The 20,840-nt window shown below is 52.7% G+C and overlaps 1 protein-coding gene across 3 annotated transcripts; it reads left to right on the top strand.

The window, feature by feature from the left end:
* The first annotated feature begins 534 nt into the window (after positions 1–534).
* On the top strand, positions 535–6,193 carry DIRAS3 (DIRAS family GTPase 3). 3 transcript variants are annotated; one of them, XM_054834448.1, is made up of 2 exons: positions 535–1,176; positions 2,747–6,193. In XM_054834448.1, the coding sequence occupies exon 2, from the start codon at positions 2,831–2,833 to the stop codon at positions 3,425–3,427; it is 597 nt and encodes a 198-aa protein (XP_054690423.1). In that variant the 5' UTR covers positions 535–1,176; positions 2,747–2,830; the 3' UTR covers positions 3,428–6,193. The 3 variants fall into 3 exon arrangements, with proteins under 3 accessions (XP_054690423.1, XP_054690425.1, XP_054690422.1); XM_054834450.1 differs by lacking the exon at positions 535–1,176 and adding an exon at positions 1,337–1,625; XM_054834447.1 differs by lacking the exon at positions 535–1,176 and adding an exon at positions 1,859–2,511.
* The last annotated feature ends 14,647 nt before the right edge of the window (positions 6,194–20,840 follow it).

Raw genomic sequence — 20,840 nt, 5'->3', positions numbered from 1 at the left:
CAGGGCCACGCAGAACCGAGCATGGCTGGGGCGGACGGGAGGCCGGGGCAGGGCAGGTGGTCTGCAGGAGACGCCAAGGAGAACCATGTTCCTGTAGACTTCCAGAAGTATTTTTTATTTGCCCCTTTTAGAGCTGTTATTCCCCAAACCAGGCCCTGCGGCACACAGAATCAGGGGAAACATCTATGGCACCATCTTCAACCATGTTTTCAGTTACAAGTTCTGTGAGGGGGGAAAGAGCTCTGGACCGTTCCCGGCCGAGGTCAGGAGCACAGGGTGTCCTCAGGCCGGCGTGCTGGCCCCTTCAGCTGCGGACTTTGTCCCGCTGTAGTTCAACTGTAACAACAACAACAACGATAAAAGAATGACACTTTGGAAAAGGGTTTCTTAATGCCCCCGCCTTGGGCAGCACAAGAGTTACAGACCATAGCCAGGCCCTGAACACCTCCTGGCCAAGGGTACCCCCATTTTCAAGTCTCCCAGTTGGAGCCGAGCTCTTCACAGGGACGTTTGTTCCCGGCAGCGGAGCCCCACAAAGGCCCTTTGTCACATTTTAAAATTGGCGTGTTCCTGGGTTCCCAGCCCTGGCTGCAGCTTTCCCAGGGCCCGGCCTTGTCCAGGCGTGCTGCCCGGGGACCGTCCTCTGCCCCCGAGGTAGCTCAGCTCCGCGCTGACGACTGCCTGATGGCCTCCCAGGGACCCGTGGCTTTCTGCAGCTCTGCTCCAAGCCCAAGGTCACGCAGAGAAAAGAAAAAAACAACCCACAACATTCTAGAGAAAAAAAAAAGAATTCTCATCCAGGCAACGCAGCATCCCCCTCCCGGTCACAGTCAGACACAGGGATGGTTTTAATTGTCACAGTGGGAGATGTTGCTGTTAGAACAAGCAAAGACTGGCTGTCCTCAGGAAATCAGGGCTAAACGAATCGCGCCTGTCAACCTGAGGAATGCTGAACCTCTGCTCCAAGGCTGGTGCCCTCCAGCCCTCCTGGTCTCTGCAGCCAGCGGCTGGGGTGGAGGGCTGACCCCTGCCAGGGTGCCCAGCAAAGGCAGTGGAGCATTGCGGTGCTGGTTTGGTGCTGGTTTGCCGTCACCAGCTGGCCAATTAAGATGTCCATATTAACCCGCTAATGGGGTAGGCCTAGCCCCTGCGGTGCGGGTCCCTGTCTGGGTGCAGGTGGGTGGCTCTGGAGAAGCGGGTTGGGGTCTGACTGGGGGGTGGCTGCCCTGAGCCCCCTCCGTGGGGGCCGGCAGCCATTTTGGGGCGGGAGGGAGCGCTCGCCAGCGCCTCAGCGGGGCTCCGCTGCCGGGAAGCCCCCGCAGGCGCGGGGCGGCGGGGCCGGGGAAGGGGCTGCGCTGGGCCGCCTCCCGCCGCGGGGCCGTGAGGCGGCAGCCAAGCGCAGGGCGCCCGCTCCAGCCCGCCATGGCGGCGGCCAGGGAGTCGGCTCGGGCGGAGCGGGGCGAGGAGGCGCCGAGGCGGGACGGGAGCTGAGGGCGGCGGGAGCGGCCGCCGTGGGCCCGGCTCTCTCGGCCCCGGTTTTGGGGGCATAACAGCGGGGACATGGGTGCCGTCCCTGTCAGGCGCTGGGTTCTCTGGGCTGCTGATCCCGTCTGCCTTCAGAGAGGGTGTGTGGAGATACTGTGTTTAGGGGAAATGTCTCATAAATGAGGAGATATACAAGTTACGATTGTGAAATACAATTCTTTCTTTTATTTGTCAGTGTGATGGAGCTAAATGGAAGTAGTGGACCGTAGCAGCCATAACCTGAAAGGTTTGGTGTCTCCTCTGGGGGAGGGCTGCAGGAGTCCCTCAGGTCTTCCCCCTGCTTTGAATAGCGGGGGGGGGGGGGAAGCTGACCCGTATTTTAAGTGTTGAAATAAAATCAGCTCCCTGAGCTGCAGGCTGGGTGAGAGCTGGCAAGGCCTGTTAGTGCTGGGGGTCTGCGGTGCAGGGGTAAGGCAGGGAATAAGGCTGGCGTTTATTTCTGCATGGAATTAGAGGGATGGAGCACCAAAACTTGGCTCCAACGGCTTTAACCACCAGATTCAGGTTGTTGTGTTGATTCTTTGTTATTTTTATGGGGCTTTTGAGGGGAAGGTTGGATTTTATGATACTTTTGAGGCAAATCCCCTGCCTGGAGGGGCAGCACTGTGGGGCCCCCGGCGCCGTGCCCGGGCTGGCCGGTTGCGCGGTGCTGTGGCCGGGGAGGTGGTACAGCCCGCTGCGGTAGTCAGCCAGGCAGCCGCAGAGCCCGGCACTCCCAGCCCGGCAGCTCCTGCTGCCTCTGGGGGCTCCGCAGGCAGCGGGCGGATGGAGCACGTAGGGCGAGAGGGACAAAGCCAACGGCCCCGGGATCGCTGCCTGCCCGTGGGAGCCGAACGGGAGCGGGGGAAGCTCCCCGCAGGCCGGGGAGGGGAGGCGGCGGGGCTCCGGCCGGAGGTGGCACAGCTTTCCCGCTGCCGGAGGCGATTTTAGTCCCGTTTAGCTGGATGGTGCAGCTGATGGCTACAGGTGAATTCGTTTTCACTTCTTATAACGTTAAGTGTGCATGGGATCTGTGCCGGGGAGGGGGTAGTGGTTTGTTTCTCTTTAACGCAAGAAAAAAGGATGGGAGGGGAGTGACTTATTTGATTGCTTATTTCAGTAACGTACCGTAAAATTGCAGAGATGGTGTGAACGATTTCTTTTTCTTTTTCTCCCCCTGCTCCTGTTTTCCTTTTGCCTCCTCTCTCTCCCTTCTCCGCAGGCCACCTCTGTATAGGGCTGGGTAAACTTGAAGAACTCTGTCTTTTTCGGTTGAAATCTTCATTTGTATCGCAGCGCAGCAAACATGCCTGAACAAAGCAATGATTACAGGGTGGTTGTGTTTGGAGCAGCAGGGGTTGGCAAAAGCTCTTTGGTCCTTCGTTTTGTAAGGGGAACTTTCAGGGAAACCTATATCCCCACAATCGAAGATACGTACCGGCAGGTAATCAGCTGCGATAAGAGCATCTGCACCCTTCAGATCACAGATACCACGGGAAGCCATCAGTTCCCTGCCATGCAGAGGCTGTCTATATCCAAAGGGCATGCTTTCATCTTGGTGTACTCTGTCACCAGCAGGCAGTCCATGGAAGATCTTCAGCCCATCTTTGAACAGATTTGTCAGATTAAAGGGGACATCCAAAAAATCCCAATAATGCTGGTGGGTAACAAAAGTGATGAGACCCAGAGGGAGCTGGATGCCAGCGAGGGGCAAGCGTTAGCCAGCAAGTGGAAGTGCTCCTTTATGGAGACATCAGCCAAAATGAACTACAACGTGCAGGAGCTCTTCCAGGAGCTCTTGAATCTGGAGAAGAGGAGAACAGTCAGTCTCCAGGTGGACGGAAAGAAATCCAAGCAGCAGAAAAAGAAAGATAAACTGCAAGGCAAGTGCTCTGTTATGTGATTGACTTTGGCTGGACTCGCACCACTGCATGGTGTAATCAGAGCATGGACTCCCACAGAAAATACATTTCTGCTGGAGGTTTCAGACAAATCCATGCCTTATAGGGCTATTGCTTTTCTCTAAAATCTCCGCTGGATTATTTTATGTGTGGGTTTTAAAGAGGATGGCTTTCTGCATGTTTATTTTTTAAAAAAATAAATGTTTAATGTTAGCAATTACATGTGACTAGAAGTTTTTAATTCAAGAAGTTTACAGAAGAGAAAAATGTCAGCCAGAAACAAACATCTCTGTTCCTGTGAGTACATGCTAGTTTTTAAGTATATCCAGCCTATTAGCTTGAAAGAAATCATAGTATCTATAATGTGTATACTTAATTGTTTTCAGGAATCTATTGACCAGAGCAAAGCTTTAACAGAGCTAGGCATTTGCACCGCAAATGAACATGTATGTGGCTCCAGATGCTTATGTTTTTGGCAGATAGACTGGCTTGCCTACCAAAGACATGGGGTTTTTTTCCCCATGGTAGAGGTTAAGTTTTCCAGTGTGCTATGCAATTCCTGAGATTTGTGCAGCTCCGAGTGCTTACAGCTATACCTGCACATAATTGGGCTGTTGGCTCACCCCCCCTTTACTCTGACTTCCCCTGTTTGCTGGGGTAGGAGGTTCCACATCCTCTGGCTCCAAATCCAGGGGTGGTTCTCGGTGTCCTTAAGTCAGAGCTGCTTCCTTCATGAAGGAAATCACCTGGTTGTAAGTACCACCTGAGAAAGGAAAGGTGAGTTGCCAAGATAACCACCTACTTTCTCAGCTGTTAGTCTGGGTTTGCATGTGGCTGAAGCTGCTTTTGCAATCTTCCTGGTTCCCTTAGACATTTTTTTTTCCCCCTCTCTCATTTCATCCAAGTTACTCAGGTTTTAGTTGACACTCCTGACAAGTCGGTTCAGCTAACGCTGCTTTGGGAAGAAACATCTATACCTGGAAGCTGCATGTTTAAAGCAAACTCCTCTCTGACAGAAACTTGCAGCAGACGCTTCCCACAAACGAAAGGACTGGAGACATGGGCTTAGTCTATCTCTCGTCTCCCCCTCGTTTTGGGTGTTGTTACATGAGACAAGCATGATGAGCCTCATCTGCAGCGCATGGTTGAGAGAGATTTCAAGAAAATAAGTGCAAGTATTCGCTGTCAGCCTGTGCTGTAGATCCCTTCCTTTGTGTGTATTGGTCCAGGCAGAAGACTGTAAGGACTTGAGTATTGCACTGTGGATGGGATTTTTACACAGCAACGTAGTCTTGACGCAAGAGACATGGCAGAGAGGAATTGCTTCTTTTTATAGCACTTTTCCAGTGAAATGATTTTATTGATGAACAAAATATGGAACAGGAGATGCTGCAAAGTACATACCCGTTCTTAGTTTGAGAGCATTAGTGTCTATTAATAACTGCTGCTTTTCTACCTAAGACGCTAGAGAAGGGCCTTTTCTCTCCGCCATTATTTGTTCATGTGTGGCAGACTAATACACAAACCTGTGAGGTTTGTACCCTGGTTAATATCTCACATATTTGAACAACTCTTCCAATCAGCGTTGGCTCCTGATGCTCCACTGTCTCTGTCTGTCCATGAGCTGTTGTCCCAGTCCCCTCAGGCTGTTCCTACGCAGACACGAGGGGTCCGTTAGCTCCGTGTGTGCGGGGAGTTTGTCCCGGTTCCAGCTGGAGCCCTCGCGCCATTCGATTCTGCAGAAAATCTTATTGATGATTCCAGAAACCCAAGCAAGTTCTGCATGAGTGTTCGGTGCTGGCTGAAATGTTACGCTTGCCAAAATAACGTGCCGCTGTGCCAAGCTGATGCAGAGGCTCTGCGCCTGATTTTTCTTACTGGAGATGATGTCCCGCACGCTCCCTGTGCTGGGGCTGCGGTGCTGGCTGGCGTAGTCCTCTGTGCCACTGCCGCATGTAACCTTCGTTCTGTTGCAGTCGGGTGAGTCAGGCTGCGGGGCGGCTGGAGAAGCAGCCATAAAGGCTTTGCTTGGAAATAACTCTGGCTTTTTGCTCTCTAACTTTGTGCATGGATTTTGATCTCTGTTCTCTCATTTCCAAGCAGTTATGCAATGCGTCTCTGTGTATTGTGTTTAGCATTTGGCAATTAGTATTGCAAAGACTATTTCAGTTCCATTCCAGCCTTTGAAACCCCTATAAGTCATTTTATATTTAAGCCTTTTTAAAATGTCGTGAGACCTAATAATGTCTCTACAACTCCCACTGCCTTCGTGGAGATGCCTGTGCAACGGCAGAGCAGCGTGTATCTGCAATTATTCACACAGCCGAGATGTTCTGTAACGTGTCATCATCACTGCAGAGGTTTCCATGTATGTAGTACAGAGATCACCGAGGATGGGGGTCCGGCAGAGCACAGGGAACATCCGATATGAACAAAACGGGCTCAGTCCTGCCTGTACCTGGCAGAACGGCTGGCAGGTCCCCCAGCTGCCTTTGGAGGCTACGAGAGGGGGGGTCCCATGGGACTGAACGGGCGATGGAGGTGCTCGGGTGCTCCTAGCCATGCAGGGTGCTGGTGCGGGGGCATCGGCACCCCAAGTCCCAGGCTGGGAGCCTGGGGCAGGTTGGGGACGGGTGACATCTGGGGTGACTGCCTGTTGTGCTGTAAGTCATCTATGAGTGTGCTAGATCAATTGCATTGTGAATTAAAACTGTATTAACAAATAAATTGTATAATTGTATTTGTTTCCATATAAACTGAACTAGTCTGATTTGTGTGTGTGTGTAATCTATCGTTCTTATAAGAAGGGAAATTTATTTTAATTGAACTGATGCCTGTCAAGATGTTGGCTATTAAAAGTTCCATACAAACCTAAATCACAGGGCGCTATCTTCACAATTTTCCAGGGGGCTATGTAGAAAATGAAGGTAGTTAAAAATACCATACTGCTTGGGGACGCTCGTTAATCGTTACAAAACAGTGGCCACATTCCACTTGTAAACGAACGTTACTTCATAAACCTTGTATTTGGATCTGCTTCTCATAACCCAGATCCGGTGGGTTTGGGGCAGGGGGGGGACGGCCGGTGGCATCGTGTCTCTCGTGCTCTTGTAACCAGTAGCCTTGGGCTAGCGCCGTTATCCTGGAGAGGTGGCGTGGCTGTAGGTTCCGGCCCTCGGGCTAGTTGGAGAATAGCTGAAGTCGCGTCGTTTCCAGGGACCGGCGGGAGAGTTTTTGCTAAAACCGCACCTGAAGTGATACGTGCCCAACAGCAACTGAGGAGCGTACCGCACACGTGCTTGAGTTTTATTTCTCATGTAGGAGTATTTTGCCGAATTAAAGGAATAATGATTTTTCTTTAAGAATTAAAATGTTTTGTAGCGTAAGGAGTATATGTTGGAAGTAAATGCTTTAGCCTGTTTAGAATAAGTGTGGTTTAGAAAAGTGAATGGATCTGGGGTTGGGGTTTTTTGTGTTGGGGTTTTTTTGTTGGTTTTTTTTTTTTAAAAAAGGGTTCTGATGAAAGACATTCAGGAAAAATCGTTTGTCAGGAGTAAACAAGCAGTTCTGATGTCTGCTGCAGCTCCTGTATGGCGTTACAGGCTTTGTCCGTAGCTGCTGTTTGCCATCAGCGTGCTTCTTCATGAGGCGGTGGCAGCATGGTTTTCACGGAGCTATTTGTGCGTCCTGTAAGCTTTTCAGCTCGGAGACGTGCCTTGACACACTGCTCATATCTGGCGAGCAGAATGGTAACTCGCTATTTCTCAAGGTTGTTTTTCTCTCTCTTTTTATTTTTTTTTTTTATTTTTCTCATTCAATCAAACTTCATTCAATCCCAGAACTCGCTGTTTTTCTGAAATGTTCTTCATGAGCTCAGATGTGGTGAGACAAGGTCACGGAAGACGCTGGTACGACTTATCGAGTTGCTATTAGTGCCTCCCTAACGTCTTTCCAGGGTGACGAGGTGACCTCAGCTGAATATAAAAATTCTTTGTGCAGCACCCTGAATGTATCCCGTCGGCAGCCGGGCTGCCCGGGTGAAGGCTGAGACCTTTCGGGCAAAGTCACTTACTGCGTTTGCTCGCGACCCTCTGTCTCAGGACTGAACGAGGACTGGCACCTCCTGGGTTTGACCAGCTAGGTATCTATTTCCGTCAATAATTTCACCCTATCTTTCAGTTTTTCCACCAAGCAGCTGCTTTAAGCTGGAAGCGACGTGGACTTGAGTGGAGCATTAATGCAGGTTTTCCTTAGATCTGCATTTCAGGATCTCAAGCTTGCTTTAAAGCTTGGCTCAAATTCTGCTCTTAAAAATCAGCCCCTTGCTTTCTACTACTGTAGAGCTCTTAAATAATTTTCAGAAACAGCATTGCAATGTGTTTCTGAGAACTTGTTAAGCAATATTTGGACCCGAAGGTGTCAAATCAGAAGGGTTTTAATGGCCAAAGATAATAGCACTACAGGCCTTCTGTTTCTTTGCTGGGGGGAAAATACTATGGCACCTTTCATTTTAAAGCTCTTCCAAGGTTTCCTCTCTGCAATCCAGAAATTCCAACATTTCTCAGTTAGTAATACTTATTATTTCCATGCAACACTTGTCGGCTGGTTTGAGGCAGCATCCTTCCGAGGTCTGGCCAACAAAATTAGTGTCAAGAGAAAATACCAGGGAGGAGAATCACGAGCAGCTCTTCTGTGACTTGCAAGAGAAAAATATGAGCAGTAGCTGGAGTGGCCACCCACACGTGTATTTTAAAAACAAGCAGCCAGAATATTGCTGTATTCTAATTCCTCTTCCCAGAGCAAAGCAGGCACATGATTAATGTGAAAAACAGCTCTGAATAATAAGCAATATTGCTTTATATGCGTGGTCCGTAGCTACAACGTACTTGGCGCACTCTAGAAGAGTAAAGGCGCATCTTAATCATCGTCTGCCATCTTCTGCAGTTTCCGTGGTGTAAATTAAATACGTCAAAAGCATCTGAGAGCTAATGAAAATGCTCAAGACCACTTAAAACTAATTGCAGCATAGCAGCCTCCTACTTAATGGATATTGCTGCATGCTAGGCTAGCGCTGCTACCCCTAATTGTTTCCTTTCCCCCCCCTTTTGAACATATATCTAATAATGCAAAAGGAGGGGAGAACCCAAGTGCCAGCACTGCCTCGGCACGGTCGCTCGTCTTCTGCGGGAGGTCGCGACGTCCCACGGTGGCAGAGCTGAGCCTTGCTGGCACGGCTGGGCGCCTGGCGGTCTGCTCGCTCTGCTGCTGGCTGTTCTTTTCAGCTTTTTAACAAGTCTAAAGCGAAAGTTTTCACTGCTCCTGCGACCCTCCTGTTGCCCCTCTGCCCTTGGCTGGGTGGCCAAGGTGGCCATCGCTTCTCGGCAGCCTGTGCTGAGAACGTGCTCCTTGGCTCGAGGAGACGGCGAATGCCGTTACCTGCTGTGAGAGCGCTCTGCGAACCCTCCCATCGGCTCTGCTGACGCGGGTAAACGGTACGGGGGTTATCGGTCTCTTCCCGCTGCAAGCAAGGAACGGAGCCCTGGAAGCGGTAGCCTGGCGTACGTCGGGCATCGCTGACCGTGCTTCGAGGGACAGGCAAAGCCCACGTCTCCTGAGCTGTGCCTACAGAGGCTCAGCTGCAGGAGAAAGCTGGATGTTCTCCAGCTGTTCCGGGCCAATTCCGTATAGGTATTTATTTAGCTCTGGTAAACGCAATCATCTATGTCTGTTGGAGACTGACTCCCATTTAGCCCTGGTGAAAATTAAGCACTTGGGGAAGTGCTGGCGAAGAGTCAGAAGCTGACGCCAACCAAAACTCACTCGTCCTTGTGCACAGCTTTCCCCAGAAGCGCTGGCGTGACTTGGGTGCCCGGTCCCTTTGGCTCTGGGAGGTTCGAGGCAATAAGGCCCTGCGCAGCCCGCGTAGTTTCCCAGTGTAGAACCCGTAGCATCCTTAATGCACAGAATTAATTCAGCCTGCTCTTCTCTGCTCTCCTCTGGGCTGAACGGCCGGGCAGGTCTGCGGCTTCTCCGTCTGAGCTACTTCCTTCTTAAGATGGGAGATGTGGATCTGGACACATCAGTGAATGAAAACGGGATCCTCCGAGAGCAGCCGTAGGCAGAGGTAACCTCATTGCTGGTGTGAGTAAACACAGTGGTAACTCCAGAGCAAAGCGTGTGTGTGTGTGTTCCCGGTTGGAAACAGTCTCCTACTGGAAGGTATTGGATCTGTTTTTAATGACTGCAATTTAAAACATGTTACTGGTAACGACATATTATTAACACACCCGTGACGAGACCCTTGCATCTCACCAGCTGAGCCTGGGACATCTCCTCCAGCTGCAGAGAGACGGTTTTCCTGCTCCTGCAAATGCTGCCCCAGCGCTAAACCATCCGGGCAGCACAGAAGTAAAAGCCTTGCGTCCTGAGCGTCTGCCAGAGGCTTCTTGTTCCACCTCTGCTTTTCGGAAAGGGCACTTCTGAGGTGACAGCTGGTCGTACCCAGAGGGGAGACTAAAATAAAACACATCGACATCATAACACTACCCACGGCTGAGCAACCTGAGTGTGCGGCGGTGCTCCAGGTTACCCGGGAGAGGCATGGAGGATGCGGTTGCAGTTTGTCCGCCAGAAATACGTGGAATCCGGCAAAAATCCACATCGACTGCTCAGCGGAGCCTTTGGGTGAGCTTTACCTGGTCCGGGCCTCCTGGGGCTGAGCGTGCCGCAGAGCAGGGCTGGGCTGTAGGTGCCCACAATACCTCCTGCCGCCCCTGAGAGAGGAGGGTAGGACGCGTTCAGGGTGTGCCACGGTGTCACACAGCACGTGGCACGATCTCATCCTCAACACCAAGAGACGGCACGGCCAGATGGTGAGAGCTGGCCAGCAGACATCGGGATCTGTTCTCTGCAGAGAACAGAAAAAGTTGCTCCTTTTTACCCAGAATGACAGTACGGGCAAGAATGTAATATGTATCCTGATGAAGTCTCCCCTTTTAAAAATGCATCCTGTTTTTCCACCCCCATAACGGTAAGAGGAAATCAGTCAGATTTGCTCTGCGCAATTTTACTGGGGTTTTTTTCAGGGATCAGTATCCAAAAAGGCGATGCACATACGCTGCATCGTGCCCACGTGTAAATACAAGGTTCCTGTTGCCTGTTGAACGTGCCGCTGTTTGCCGCCAGCAGCCCGGCGGTTCCTGCAGCCCGAGGATGGCCTGACGCCCTCCCCAGCAGAGAGGGCTGTGCTGGGGTGTCCTGCGGGCAGACGGGTGCGGGCTGCTCCTTTTGAACGGGGCTCCCTTCCGCCCCCGAGAGTCCTTGCTCCCACCCTGCCGCAGGGCGAGCGTCTGACCGGGGTGGGCAGAGCACCGCACCGACGTCTCCGGCACGGGCACCAGCGGGGAGATTTATTTTTATATCTCAGTGATGCATTCATGCTTTTCAGGCTAAAAATATCTAAGGATGGAGATATGAAGACTCTTCTCTCCTACGTTGTCTTTTCTCCTTTGTTCCTACACAGTTTTCTCCAGCCCCTGCATCCCATTATCTGCCGCGGGCTGCCAGCGAGCGAGGGACGAGCAGCTCACGCCCAGGCAAGTGAAAAAATCCCTCCTTGGATGGACAAATCCGTCCATCCTGGACCAAGACCGAGGTCTCGTCTGAGAAGGGAGCGATGAAAAGGCTTCTTCAGCCACCGGCGGCTGCCCACGTCCTGCTGCCGTTGAGCAGAGAGCTCTCGGCTGCATCCCTGCCGTCACTGCTGCCAGCGCGGAGCGTCCCAGGTGGGCAGGAGGTGGAGCAGACCCCCGCCAGCAGATCAGACCCACCTCTGCAAAACGCTCAGCCCTACGCTGGGCCGTACGGCGCTGCCGAAATTCGTACGGAGGCGAGGGAGTTAGCTGAACGTGGTCCCTCCGCCTCCGAGGAGCAGCACGCCGGAGCTGCAGGGTGTAGGTCTGTCCGTCCCTGCGCGGCCCTGACGTGTCATTTCTAAAGGCCACAAAAGGAAAGGGGAAGAAAATTAATAAATAACGGGATGTTTGCGCTCAGATTGTTTCAGCTATTTCTGCTTTAGCAGCTGGCCAAGCTGGAACGGGGAGGTTGGCTAGTTTCTTCACTATCTGGAAAGATTAGCCAGAATGTGGCTCAAAAATGGAAAATATTTCTATTGGTTGTAAGAAATTACTCTTTGCCACAGGCGTAATTCCAGGCATTTATATGTGAGGTTCTTTTTTAGGTGAAAAAACAGTCTTTACACACAAGAAAGAGGATGCTGAAGTGCGAGTGGTGTTTGTCCATAACGAGAGTCACACGTAACAGAAGGATATTTGGTGTTTAATATTTTTTGTTGCATTCGTTACCGCTCGAAACAGCCTTAGCACGGGACCCCCAGCAGCAGCCGGGTTGGATTCATCCCGCGGGACACGGCCGGGGTGCGAAGAGCCGTCTGCCAGCGCTGGGGTACTGAAACCCGCCCGGACAGGAAAGCGGGTTGTGCAATCGGGAATATATCCCGCTCTTCTCTCGGTTTGTGAACGCTCGGGGAAGTCTAACAGTTCTGTGTTTTCTTTCCGTGCCATGTTCCGATTGAATCGGTTGGAGGATTTCAGTTCTACGCGGCAGGGGAAGGTTACGACCCTACGAGGCAAGTTTTGGCCGTCGCACGTTTCCAGCCTGCGGTACGGTGCCGGTTGCTCTTGTAACGCGCAGGGCGCGAACCGGGGAGGTTTTCTGACGGGGCAGGGTAATTTCTCACACCCCCTCCTTTGGGAGAGCCTTTGCCAGGGAAGGCTGGGGCCACCCGCCCGGTGGTGGGGTGAGATACTCCTTCATTTGTGAACTACATACATGATAAATAGTAAAGGGAAAATACGCGTAGGGAGGGGTCAGACCATAGTGCGGGGGGCTGGCTCCCCGGGGCGGGGGGGGGGGGCGAGCAGAGGTAGCGAAGCCAGGGGAGCCTGGGCTCTGGGTGCTTCTCCAACGACACGGTAGCTGCCTGGTTTGCACCTTTATCCGTTTTCTGCTGCCCCAAGGGACTGGGGGACCTTTCTGACCCCCTTCCCGAGCACCGCAGGTGCTGGTGCCCCCTCCCCTGGCTGCCCCCCCCGGGGATCTCCCCGCGGGCTGAACCCTTCTCTCTGCTGGAGCTGGCTGGGAGAGGTGGGCGGCAACATTTCCCTCCTGCTCTTTCTCCTTTAGCAGAGTCTATTCAACAAACCAGCCAAGATACTGATTTTTTTTTTTTATTTTATTTTTATTTTTTTTGTGGCTCGCTAATTCAGGCTCTGCTCTGGGAATGCAAGACAGTGCAGTGCCGGGGCGGCTGGGACGGAGTCGGCTGCCGGCAGCATGGGTGCCCTGCAACTCAGTGGGGCACAGGGTCCCCCACAGACTGTTAACGGGGACCGTCACGGGAGGGAAAACGGGATGTTAACGGGGACCGTCACGGGAGGGAAAACGGGATGTTAACGGGGACCGTCACGGGAGGGAAAACGGGATGTTAACGGGGACCGTCACGGGAGCGAGCGCCGGCTGTTAACGGGGCAGGGCCGGTGATGGGGGAGCAGGGACCGCTCTCGGCCGGGGAGCACGGTCACCGGCGCAGGCTCTGACCCTGCCCAGAGCTCGGTGAGGGATGGCCGCCCTGTAAATTACATCGCACTGTCTCCTGTACCTCCGGTTCTCCTTCCCCGCATGTCTACGTGGAATTTGATTACTGCTCTGCTCTAGAGAAAACCTTTCTTGACTGCTGGCTGTGGACATCTGTCTGGTTTATTTATAAAGTACCTTTCTGGAACTCTTGCCCTGGACTCTGTGCCTGGTGAGCTAAACCCAGAGGGCAGCTGGGACCATCCCCTCCCGAAATCACGACAACCACCTCCGCCCCGTGCCAGCACTGAACCAGGAGCGAGCTCTGACCTGCCCTCAGCTGCTTTCAGGATCGTTTTTCTGTGCAGTTCTAGTTCAGTACCAGCTCAGCAAAGCCACCAAGTCAAAATTCCCATTCTGCCCAGATCCTGGGGAAAAATCACTGGGTTTTTGCAGGGGACATGACACAATTCAGAGGATTTCTTAGGGAGAGGGAAAAAAAAAACCCCTAACAGAGCTTTTCTGCTCTGCCTGCTCTTGCCTGGCTCCTGCCTGCTCCGTCCTCCCTGCCGGGAGAAGGGCAATGGTTGGGGCCGGGGGTTCGGCTGCAGCGCCTGCCAGCCCGGCTGGCTTGAACCCCCGTGCTGACTTCTTTGGGCATCTTGCAAAAGAAATGGGCAATTTATGCAGGATATTGGTGTTTCATTTTTGCAGAGTACCGCTACTGTGTCCAGCACCTTGACTTTGAGGTGCAGGTTCAGGAAAGCATCTCTGCTTGCAGTGGTGCTGCAGCGAGGCACCTGGCTGATGTTTTTCTGACAAAATGAGGTTTTTTTACAAAATGGTGAATGCTTAAAGTCAAAATGCATCATAAAAAGTGTCAGTTTTAGAACAAACTCGCACTGAACACGGCTTCGGACACGGGCACTGGGTGGGTGCACGGGAGCCCAGCACCACACTTGCACCGGGGGCTCAGACCGACCCCAGCTCGGTGCAAAGGCAAACTGCTGCTTTGTCCTCGGAGAGGCCAGCCCTGCTGCTGGCAGCCTTTAACTTAGGGTTGGCTTTTGGTCAAATGGATGGAGAAAAAACACTTTATTTTTCCTTGTGCAACCCTCCCCATGGGATGATGCACTTGACCTTTGGGTACCGCTCGTCCAGCGCTGCAAACGTGAGGCTGATACTGATTTTCCACGATGCTGTCGGTGGGGCTGCAGGACACAGAAACCCTGTGTCTTGTTCCCAGGCAGGGAAGAGGCGACACGCTCGCCTCTGAAACGGGATTATTTGGGAGCTGCACGCTCATTACTCCCTGCAACGCTCCTGCCGACAGCAGCTCTGCTAATTGCCTTTAAGGAGAGATTTATGCAACCACTGCCGCTTCTCTTGTTCAGCTGGTTGTGCGCCGTATGTTCCATGTACGATCATTTTTCAGCATAAGCGCCCCGAGGCACTGGGAGCATCCTCTGCGGCCACCGCTGCTCGGCATCCCTTAGCACCAATTTGGCTGGGGAAGAGCCCCCAGCTCATTCCGTGAAACCCACCGCACCGCCCTGGCACGAGGTGGGGCAGGATGCCGGCGATGCCTTAGAGCTGCAGCATCTTCCCGGGCGTCCCTGGAACGGGCTGCGGTGCATCCGAGGCAGAAAGGAGCAGCTGCGGCAAACGCACAGAGGGAATCTGGCTTCGCTTTAGCACGGCCAAAGTGCATGCTGAGACCAGATCTTCTGTCTTCCAGGTTTACGTTATTGCAGTATGTCCCTTGGCTGAACTCTAAACCTTGTTACACGTGAAATAATGAGAGTTCAGCAGAGATAAATGATCGTGGTGGACAAGATTACACCCTGGGTACCGCACCAAATCCCACAGGCGTGGGTTGCTGCTAATACCTCACGTTCAAAACAGCGTTCGCGCACTTTGCTACGGGTTAAGGCGAGCGAAATAAAAGCATCAAATAACAAACACGTTTTTGCAGTAGCCTAGGTTGAAATACGGGTGTAAGAGGTGTGAAAAGCAAGCTGCAAAAGAAACCGTTGTTTTGCTCTGTGTCACCCTCCTCGTGTGTGCCTGTGGTCAGGAGGGCTCGGACAGGGGCTGAGAGGGGGGCTCAGACAGGCCGGTGGGCTGGGGGTGCCGTGCCACTGGCCTGGCTGCAGGGGAGATTTTTGTGGTTTCTCCTTGAGCCAGTTCTGGTCACTGGTCTGTGCCGTGTCCTTGGGAAAGTCGTTTCATCTCCCCGTATCTCCCCTCCGTCCTTCTGGATGGACAAACGGTGGAAAGCGGGTAAGCTCTTGAAGCAAAGACTCTTCAATAGCGTGGGTGCTCTGATCTAGGCTTAATACACTCTTCTAATACATGCTGATAATAATAAACATTTTATATATATATATCTGTATTTGTGTTCGGAGGAGTAAAGAAAAATTGTGTTTGTGTCACCGCAGATCTGAAGAACTCAGTCCTGACTTCAGACAAAGGCGAGACAGCCTTTGTTTTAACGTCTGGGACAGAAAAAAGGAGGGAAAGCCAAGAGATCTCCTCATGCTGAGTCTTTATCCAGCCCCTGGTGAAAAGGAAAATAAAAGTTTAATAGAGAAAATATGACATTCAGACTTGCTTTAAGTTTCAGGGTCCCGGTGCTCCCAGGCTGGGCCCACGCACGCGTGCTTGGCGTGACTCGCACTTTTTTCTGGAAGCGCTGAAGGGTGCGGGATGCCGCGGAGGAACGTAGCCTGCTGCCAGATTGCAACACTCCGGTACAACCTGGCCTCACGTCAGCTCCGTGAGGAGCAGGGTGGCCGGAGCCTCCGCCAGCTCCAGCGACATTTTTCCAACATATGGTTACTATTTGTTTGGCAAAAAAATGGTTGCCAATGGCATATAAGAATGACCTTTTCAAAAGGAAATGGAGGAAAAGAAATGAAGCTCATTAGTCACCGAAAGAATGTGGGAACAACAAATCCTGTCGTGGCTGGGAGGGGAGGGTGGTGCGGGGGGCAGCCGCTGCCGGGCGATGCTGCTGCGGGGCAGGGGGGCAAGGGACGGGGCGAGGGATGGGGCAAGGGAGGCGAGGGACGGGGCGAAGGACGGGGCGAGGGACGGGGCAAGGGGGGCGAGGGATGGGGTGAGGGATGGAGCAAGGGAGGCGAGGGACGGGGCAAGGGACGGGGCGAGGGACGGGGCAAGGGACGGGGCGAGGGACGGGGCAAGGGGGGCGAGGGATGGGGCAAGGGGGGCGAGGGATGGGGCGAGGGACGGGGCGAGGGATGGGGCAAGGGACGGGGCGAGGGGTGGGTTGAGGGACGGGGCGAGGGACGGGGTGAGGGACGGGGCGAGGGATGGGGCAAGGGACGGGGCGAGGGGTGGGTTGAGGGATGGGGCGAGGGACGGGGCGAGGGATGGGACAAGCTCCCATGCACACGGTGATCCCCGCTCTCCTTCCCCCCGACTCCTGGAGCTGCCGGAGGACACGGGGCCGGTTTGTCGGACAGGCTCGGCACTGGTTTGGAGGAACGTACTGGGAGGAGCAGCAGAGCTGCACCACCGGCCGCTGGCAATCGCGTTAGCTGCAAACGGTCGTGATGCCACGATAAAACCTGTGTTTAACCTTCCACCTTTCCCGTAATGTTTCAGCAGCAGCATTTATTTTTCAGGGAAGCAGAAGGAGCCGTCGTGGGATGAGCCGCAGAGGCGCGAGCCCAAGCCGTGGGCAGTGTGTGCTGGAGGGGAGCCGGCACCGGCGTGGGCGCAGAGAGCTCCCCAGGGGCCCTGGTTTGCAGACACAGAGCTGAAGCTGACCATGACGGGGTTTATCGGTGGAGACCGAGGCAGATCCCATGCTGCCAAACCATTCTGCGCCAGCAAACACCTCCACCCCTGGGTGTTGGTCTCTTCTCCCAAGTAACCAGTGAAAGGACAAGAGGAAATGGCCTCAAGTTGCATCAGGGGAGGTTTAGATTAGATATTAGGAAAAATTTCTTTCCCGAAAGAGTGGTCAGGCATTGGAGCAGGCTGCCCAGAGAGGTGGTGGAGTCACCATCCCTGGAGGTGTTCAAAAAACGGGACATGGTTTAGTAGACATGGTGGTGTTGGGTTGACGGTTGGAGTTGATGATCCTGGAGGTCTTTTCCAACCTTAAGATTCTATGATTCTAAATAAACCACAGTCTCTTCTCCTACCTGAGCTTTGTTCTTTGATACACAATATCCTCCTTGTCCTAAGGAATTCAACAGGCTCACAGTCATCTGTAGACACTCTCCCCGAGTCTCTGCAGCCGACAAAATGTCATCTACATATTGCAGTATTGTTCCCTCTGGGGTTTCCCTTTTCCATAATTCCAGCTCCTTTGCCAACTGGTTGCCAGATATTGTTGGACTATTCTCGAACCCTTGAGGTAGCACTGGCCAGGTAAGTTGAGTTTTGCGTCCAGTGGTGGAGCTTTCCCATTCAAAGGCGACTATCGCCTGACTGTCTTTGTCTAGAGGTATGCAGAAGAAAGCATCCTTGAGATCAAGTACAGCGAACCACTTACGCTTTTCCTTCAAAGATGTCAGCAAGGTATATGGATTAGCCACTACTGGGTGAATATCTTGAACAATCTGATTCGCGGCTCTTAAATCTTTCACTAATCTATATTCCTTGCCGTTTTGCTTTTTCACCGGCAATATCAGGGTGTCATATTCTGATTCACACTCTATCAACAATCCATAACTCAAAAATTTCATTATTAATTCTTCCAACCCCTTTCTAGCCTCCCACTTAACAGGATACTGGTTTTGTCTTACCGGTTTAGTTCCAGATTTTAGCACAACTTTTACTGGTTCCACCAATTTAGACCGAGCTGGGATTCCACTAGCCCATACCAAGGGTGTTACCGCACCTTCTACTTCTGCAGGAATTTCTTCCTCTGGTCTTTGAGTGTTCTGTAACATAAAAATCCTCGCTTCCACAGCTTTTGATTCAGGCAGTAGTAGTTGCACCTCTCCATTCTTACAGGTTATCTGTGCATCTAATTTGCTCAATAAATCCCTTCCCATCAAGGGTATCGGGCATTCAGGCATATATAAAAATTGATGAGTTATCCATTCTTTTCCTAACTTAAAATTTAAGGGCTGCAAAAAGGGACGATTTTCTTGTTTTCCTGTAGCACCAACAACGCGTACAGTTTCGTGGCTAAAATTTCCTTTACAAGTAGTAAGTACAGAACAAGTGGCTCCTGTATCAACTAAAAATTCTACCTCATCGTTCCCCAGCCTTAGTGTAACCAGGGGTTCAGCTGGGGACGATTGCCCTGGTCCCCTTCAGAATTCATCACCCAACGTCATCAGCTTAGTGGCTTGCAGGGCTGGGGCCAGGTTCCCAGCTTGAGGACGTTCCCTTGTCCAATGCCCCCTTCCTTTGCAGATCGCGCGTTGATCTCCCGCAGGACAGGGTTGCACAAAAGGAGGTGATCTTCCCCTTCCCCTACCCCTTCCCACCCCTCAGTAACCCCCTCCCGTGCCTCCCCGGATGATTTCTTAACATGAAGAATAAATCTACATATGGTACTTCATCCCACCTATTTTCTCTTCTAGAAAACAACATTAATTGTAACAGGGTGTTATATTTTAAAGTTCCATTCTTTGGCCATTTTGCTTGATCATCCAAAATATGCAACGGCCACCAGTTGTTACAACATTCCACGAGCTGCCTCCGGGTGAGAGGATCTCCCCCCACCTTTCTCCAATGTTTCAATATACATCCCAGAGGAGATTTTTTTCAGAATCCCCGCATCCGCCGAGGGTTTATTACCCATTATAAAACAGTACGAGAAGCAACGCAAAACCACAAAAGCAACGACTTAACACAAAATAACAAGACTTTGTGGACTGGAACCCCTCATAGCAGCGGGAGCCTAACCCACCTCTTCCACCGAAGGTTTAATTGATTGCCAAAACCCAAACCAAATACCAGATTCCAAACCCGGGTGTTCTACAGACTTTCGTCTGATAGGATCGAACCCTTCCCTTAGGTACCTTTATAGCCCAACCCTGCGAGGCTTTCGCTGGCAGGCAACCTTTAACGTCCCTTAAAGAGAAGAATGCCTTTACCTTCCCAGGGGTCTTGCTCAGAGCTCTTCGGTCCGGGGATCGGAGGTTCTCCCCGAGAATCCCTCGGTGCCGGCTGGAGGTCCTGCGATCCCGCGGATCCATCGAGATCCAGAAGCAGACTCCCACCTGGGTCACCAAAAACCGTCACCGAAAAACCGGGAAAGAACCCCCTAACACTGATGCAGGATTCAAGAGCAGGCGTTCTTTATTACGGCGCTGGATGCGGGGGGGATAGTTCTGCCTATCACGCGTGCCAATTTGTGAGAGGCAGGCATTTTTATACACGTCATGGTTTACATATTCATTACATTTCTTGGAAAAGGCAGTCTTATGTTGATTAGTTCCCAGAAGTCATTTACATAATTTTCCTCCCCTTTGCGCATGCTCCATACTGTCCGGGGGTCCTTCTGGTGGTCTCCGGTGGTCGTTGGAGAGGTCTCTCTTAGTGTCCCTTCAATGAACTCTGAATTTGGCTCATCGCTCTGGGCTCAAGTTCCTTATCTTGGTTCTAACTGGTGCCTGCTGGTTTATCTGCATTTCCCCACGACGTACCAGCCACAGCTGCGAAAATTACGTCCTTGAGTGCGTTTTTGTCCGAGACCCCTTATAACACACCCAGTGCACTCAACGTGCCCGGTGCATGTTCCAGTGCACCCAGTGTGCCCAGTGCATGCTCCCGTGCACACGCTGGGTGCACAGCGCCCGGCTCGCCCGTGCCCACCGAGGGCTGCGTGCAAACCCCGTGCGGCAAACTGGCCGGGGGGAGACGGGAGCCCCCGGCAGAAGCTCCTGCTCGGGTCCGGCCACGGAGGGTCCAGGCTGCTTGCCCAGGAAGGCTGCACTGCAAGGCAACAGGTAGTTAATTAATGCTGGTTAATTAAGCTCACGGTTAGAAGTGAATTAGCAGTTAGGTGCTGCTTTAGCCCACGAGAGGGCATTGCTTCCCGGGGCCTGGCTGGCTGGCGAAGCTTGGGGAAAAGTGGCTTTCTCTTTTTTTAATTAGGAATTGCATGAGGAATTTGTTCCCTTCTGACAGTTTTCCAAAGGGTTTTGGGTTCGGGGTTTTTTTTTCTGCACTGAGGTATAACACACAACAACGTCCTTCTGTGCATCCCACACGTACTTTGCAGCACCGGGGATGCAGGAGAAGCGCGATGACGAGGAGCCCAGCAGGACAGCGATACCGGCGATACTGCAAACCCCGGCTGGGGAGACGGGCTGGCGTCACCCGTGAAGACCTGGCTGTGCCACGCAGAGCAACAACCGGGCTGTGTCGGTGTCAGACGGAACACGGCCGTGGGAAGGAGCGGGGAGGGATTTTTCCCGACGCTTCCAGACGCGCTGCGTGGCAGAGGTGCGGCTCGGGATGCCGCGTGGGGACACGCTCGGCACCGCGTTGGTGTTGGCTGGTGATGAGCACAGTGGCTTCCCCATCTCTCCCCATGGCGGGACCGGCGTTTTCTCCTGCCCGGCTGCCTGCCCTTCCTCCCGGCTCCTTTTGCCCCATCTCGGTGCCCGGCCCCTCGCAGGGAGGGTGAGCGGGTGAGAGCTGGCAGCACACGCTGGGTGCTGGGTGGGGGCTGCCTGCCCCCCCCCCCCCGTACCACCCCAGCCTCCCCTCTGGGTGTCCAAACCCGGCATCGCTGCCGACAGCCGAGGTGATACAGGAGACACATCGCACTCCAAATGTTCACGCGTCCTCCTGGAGTTTAACAGCAACGGGTCTAGTATAAAA

The sequence above is a fragment of the Grus americana genome, chromosome 8, assembly GCF_028858705.1.
Source record: "Grus americana isolate bGruAme1 chromosome 8, bGruAme1.mat, whole genome shotgun sequence".
Lineage (NCBI taxonomy): Eukaryota > Metazoa > Chordata > Aves > Gruiformes > Gruidae > Grus > Grus americana.
The sequence above is the reverse complement of the archived record's forward strand: the minus strand, read 5'-3'. Positions and strand labels throughout refer to the sequence as shown.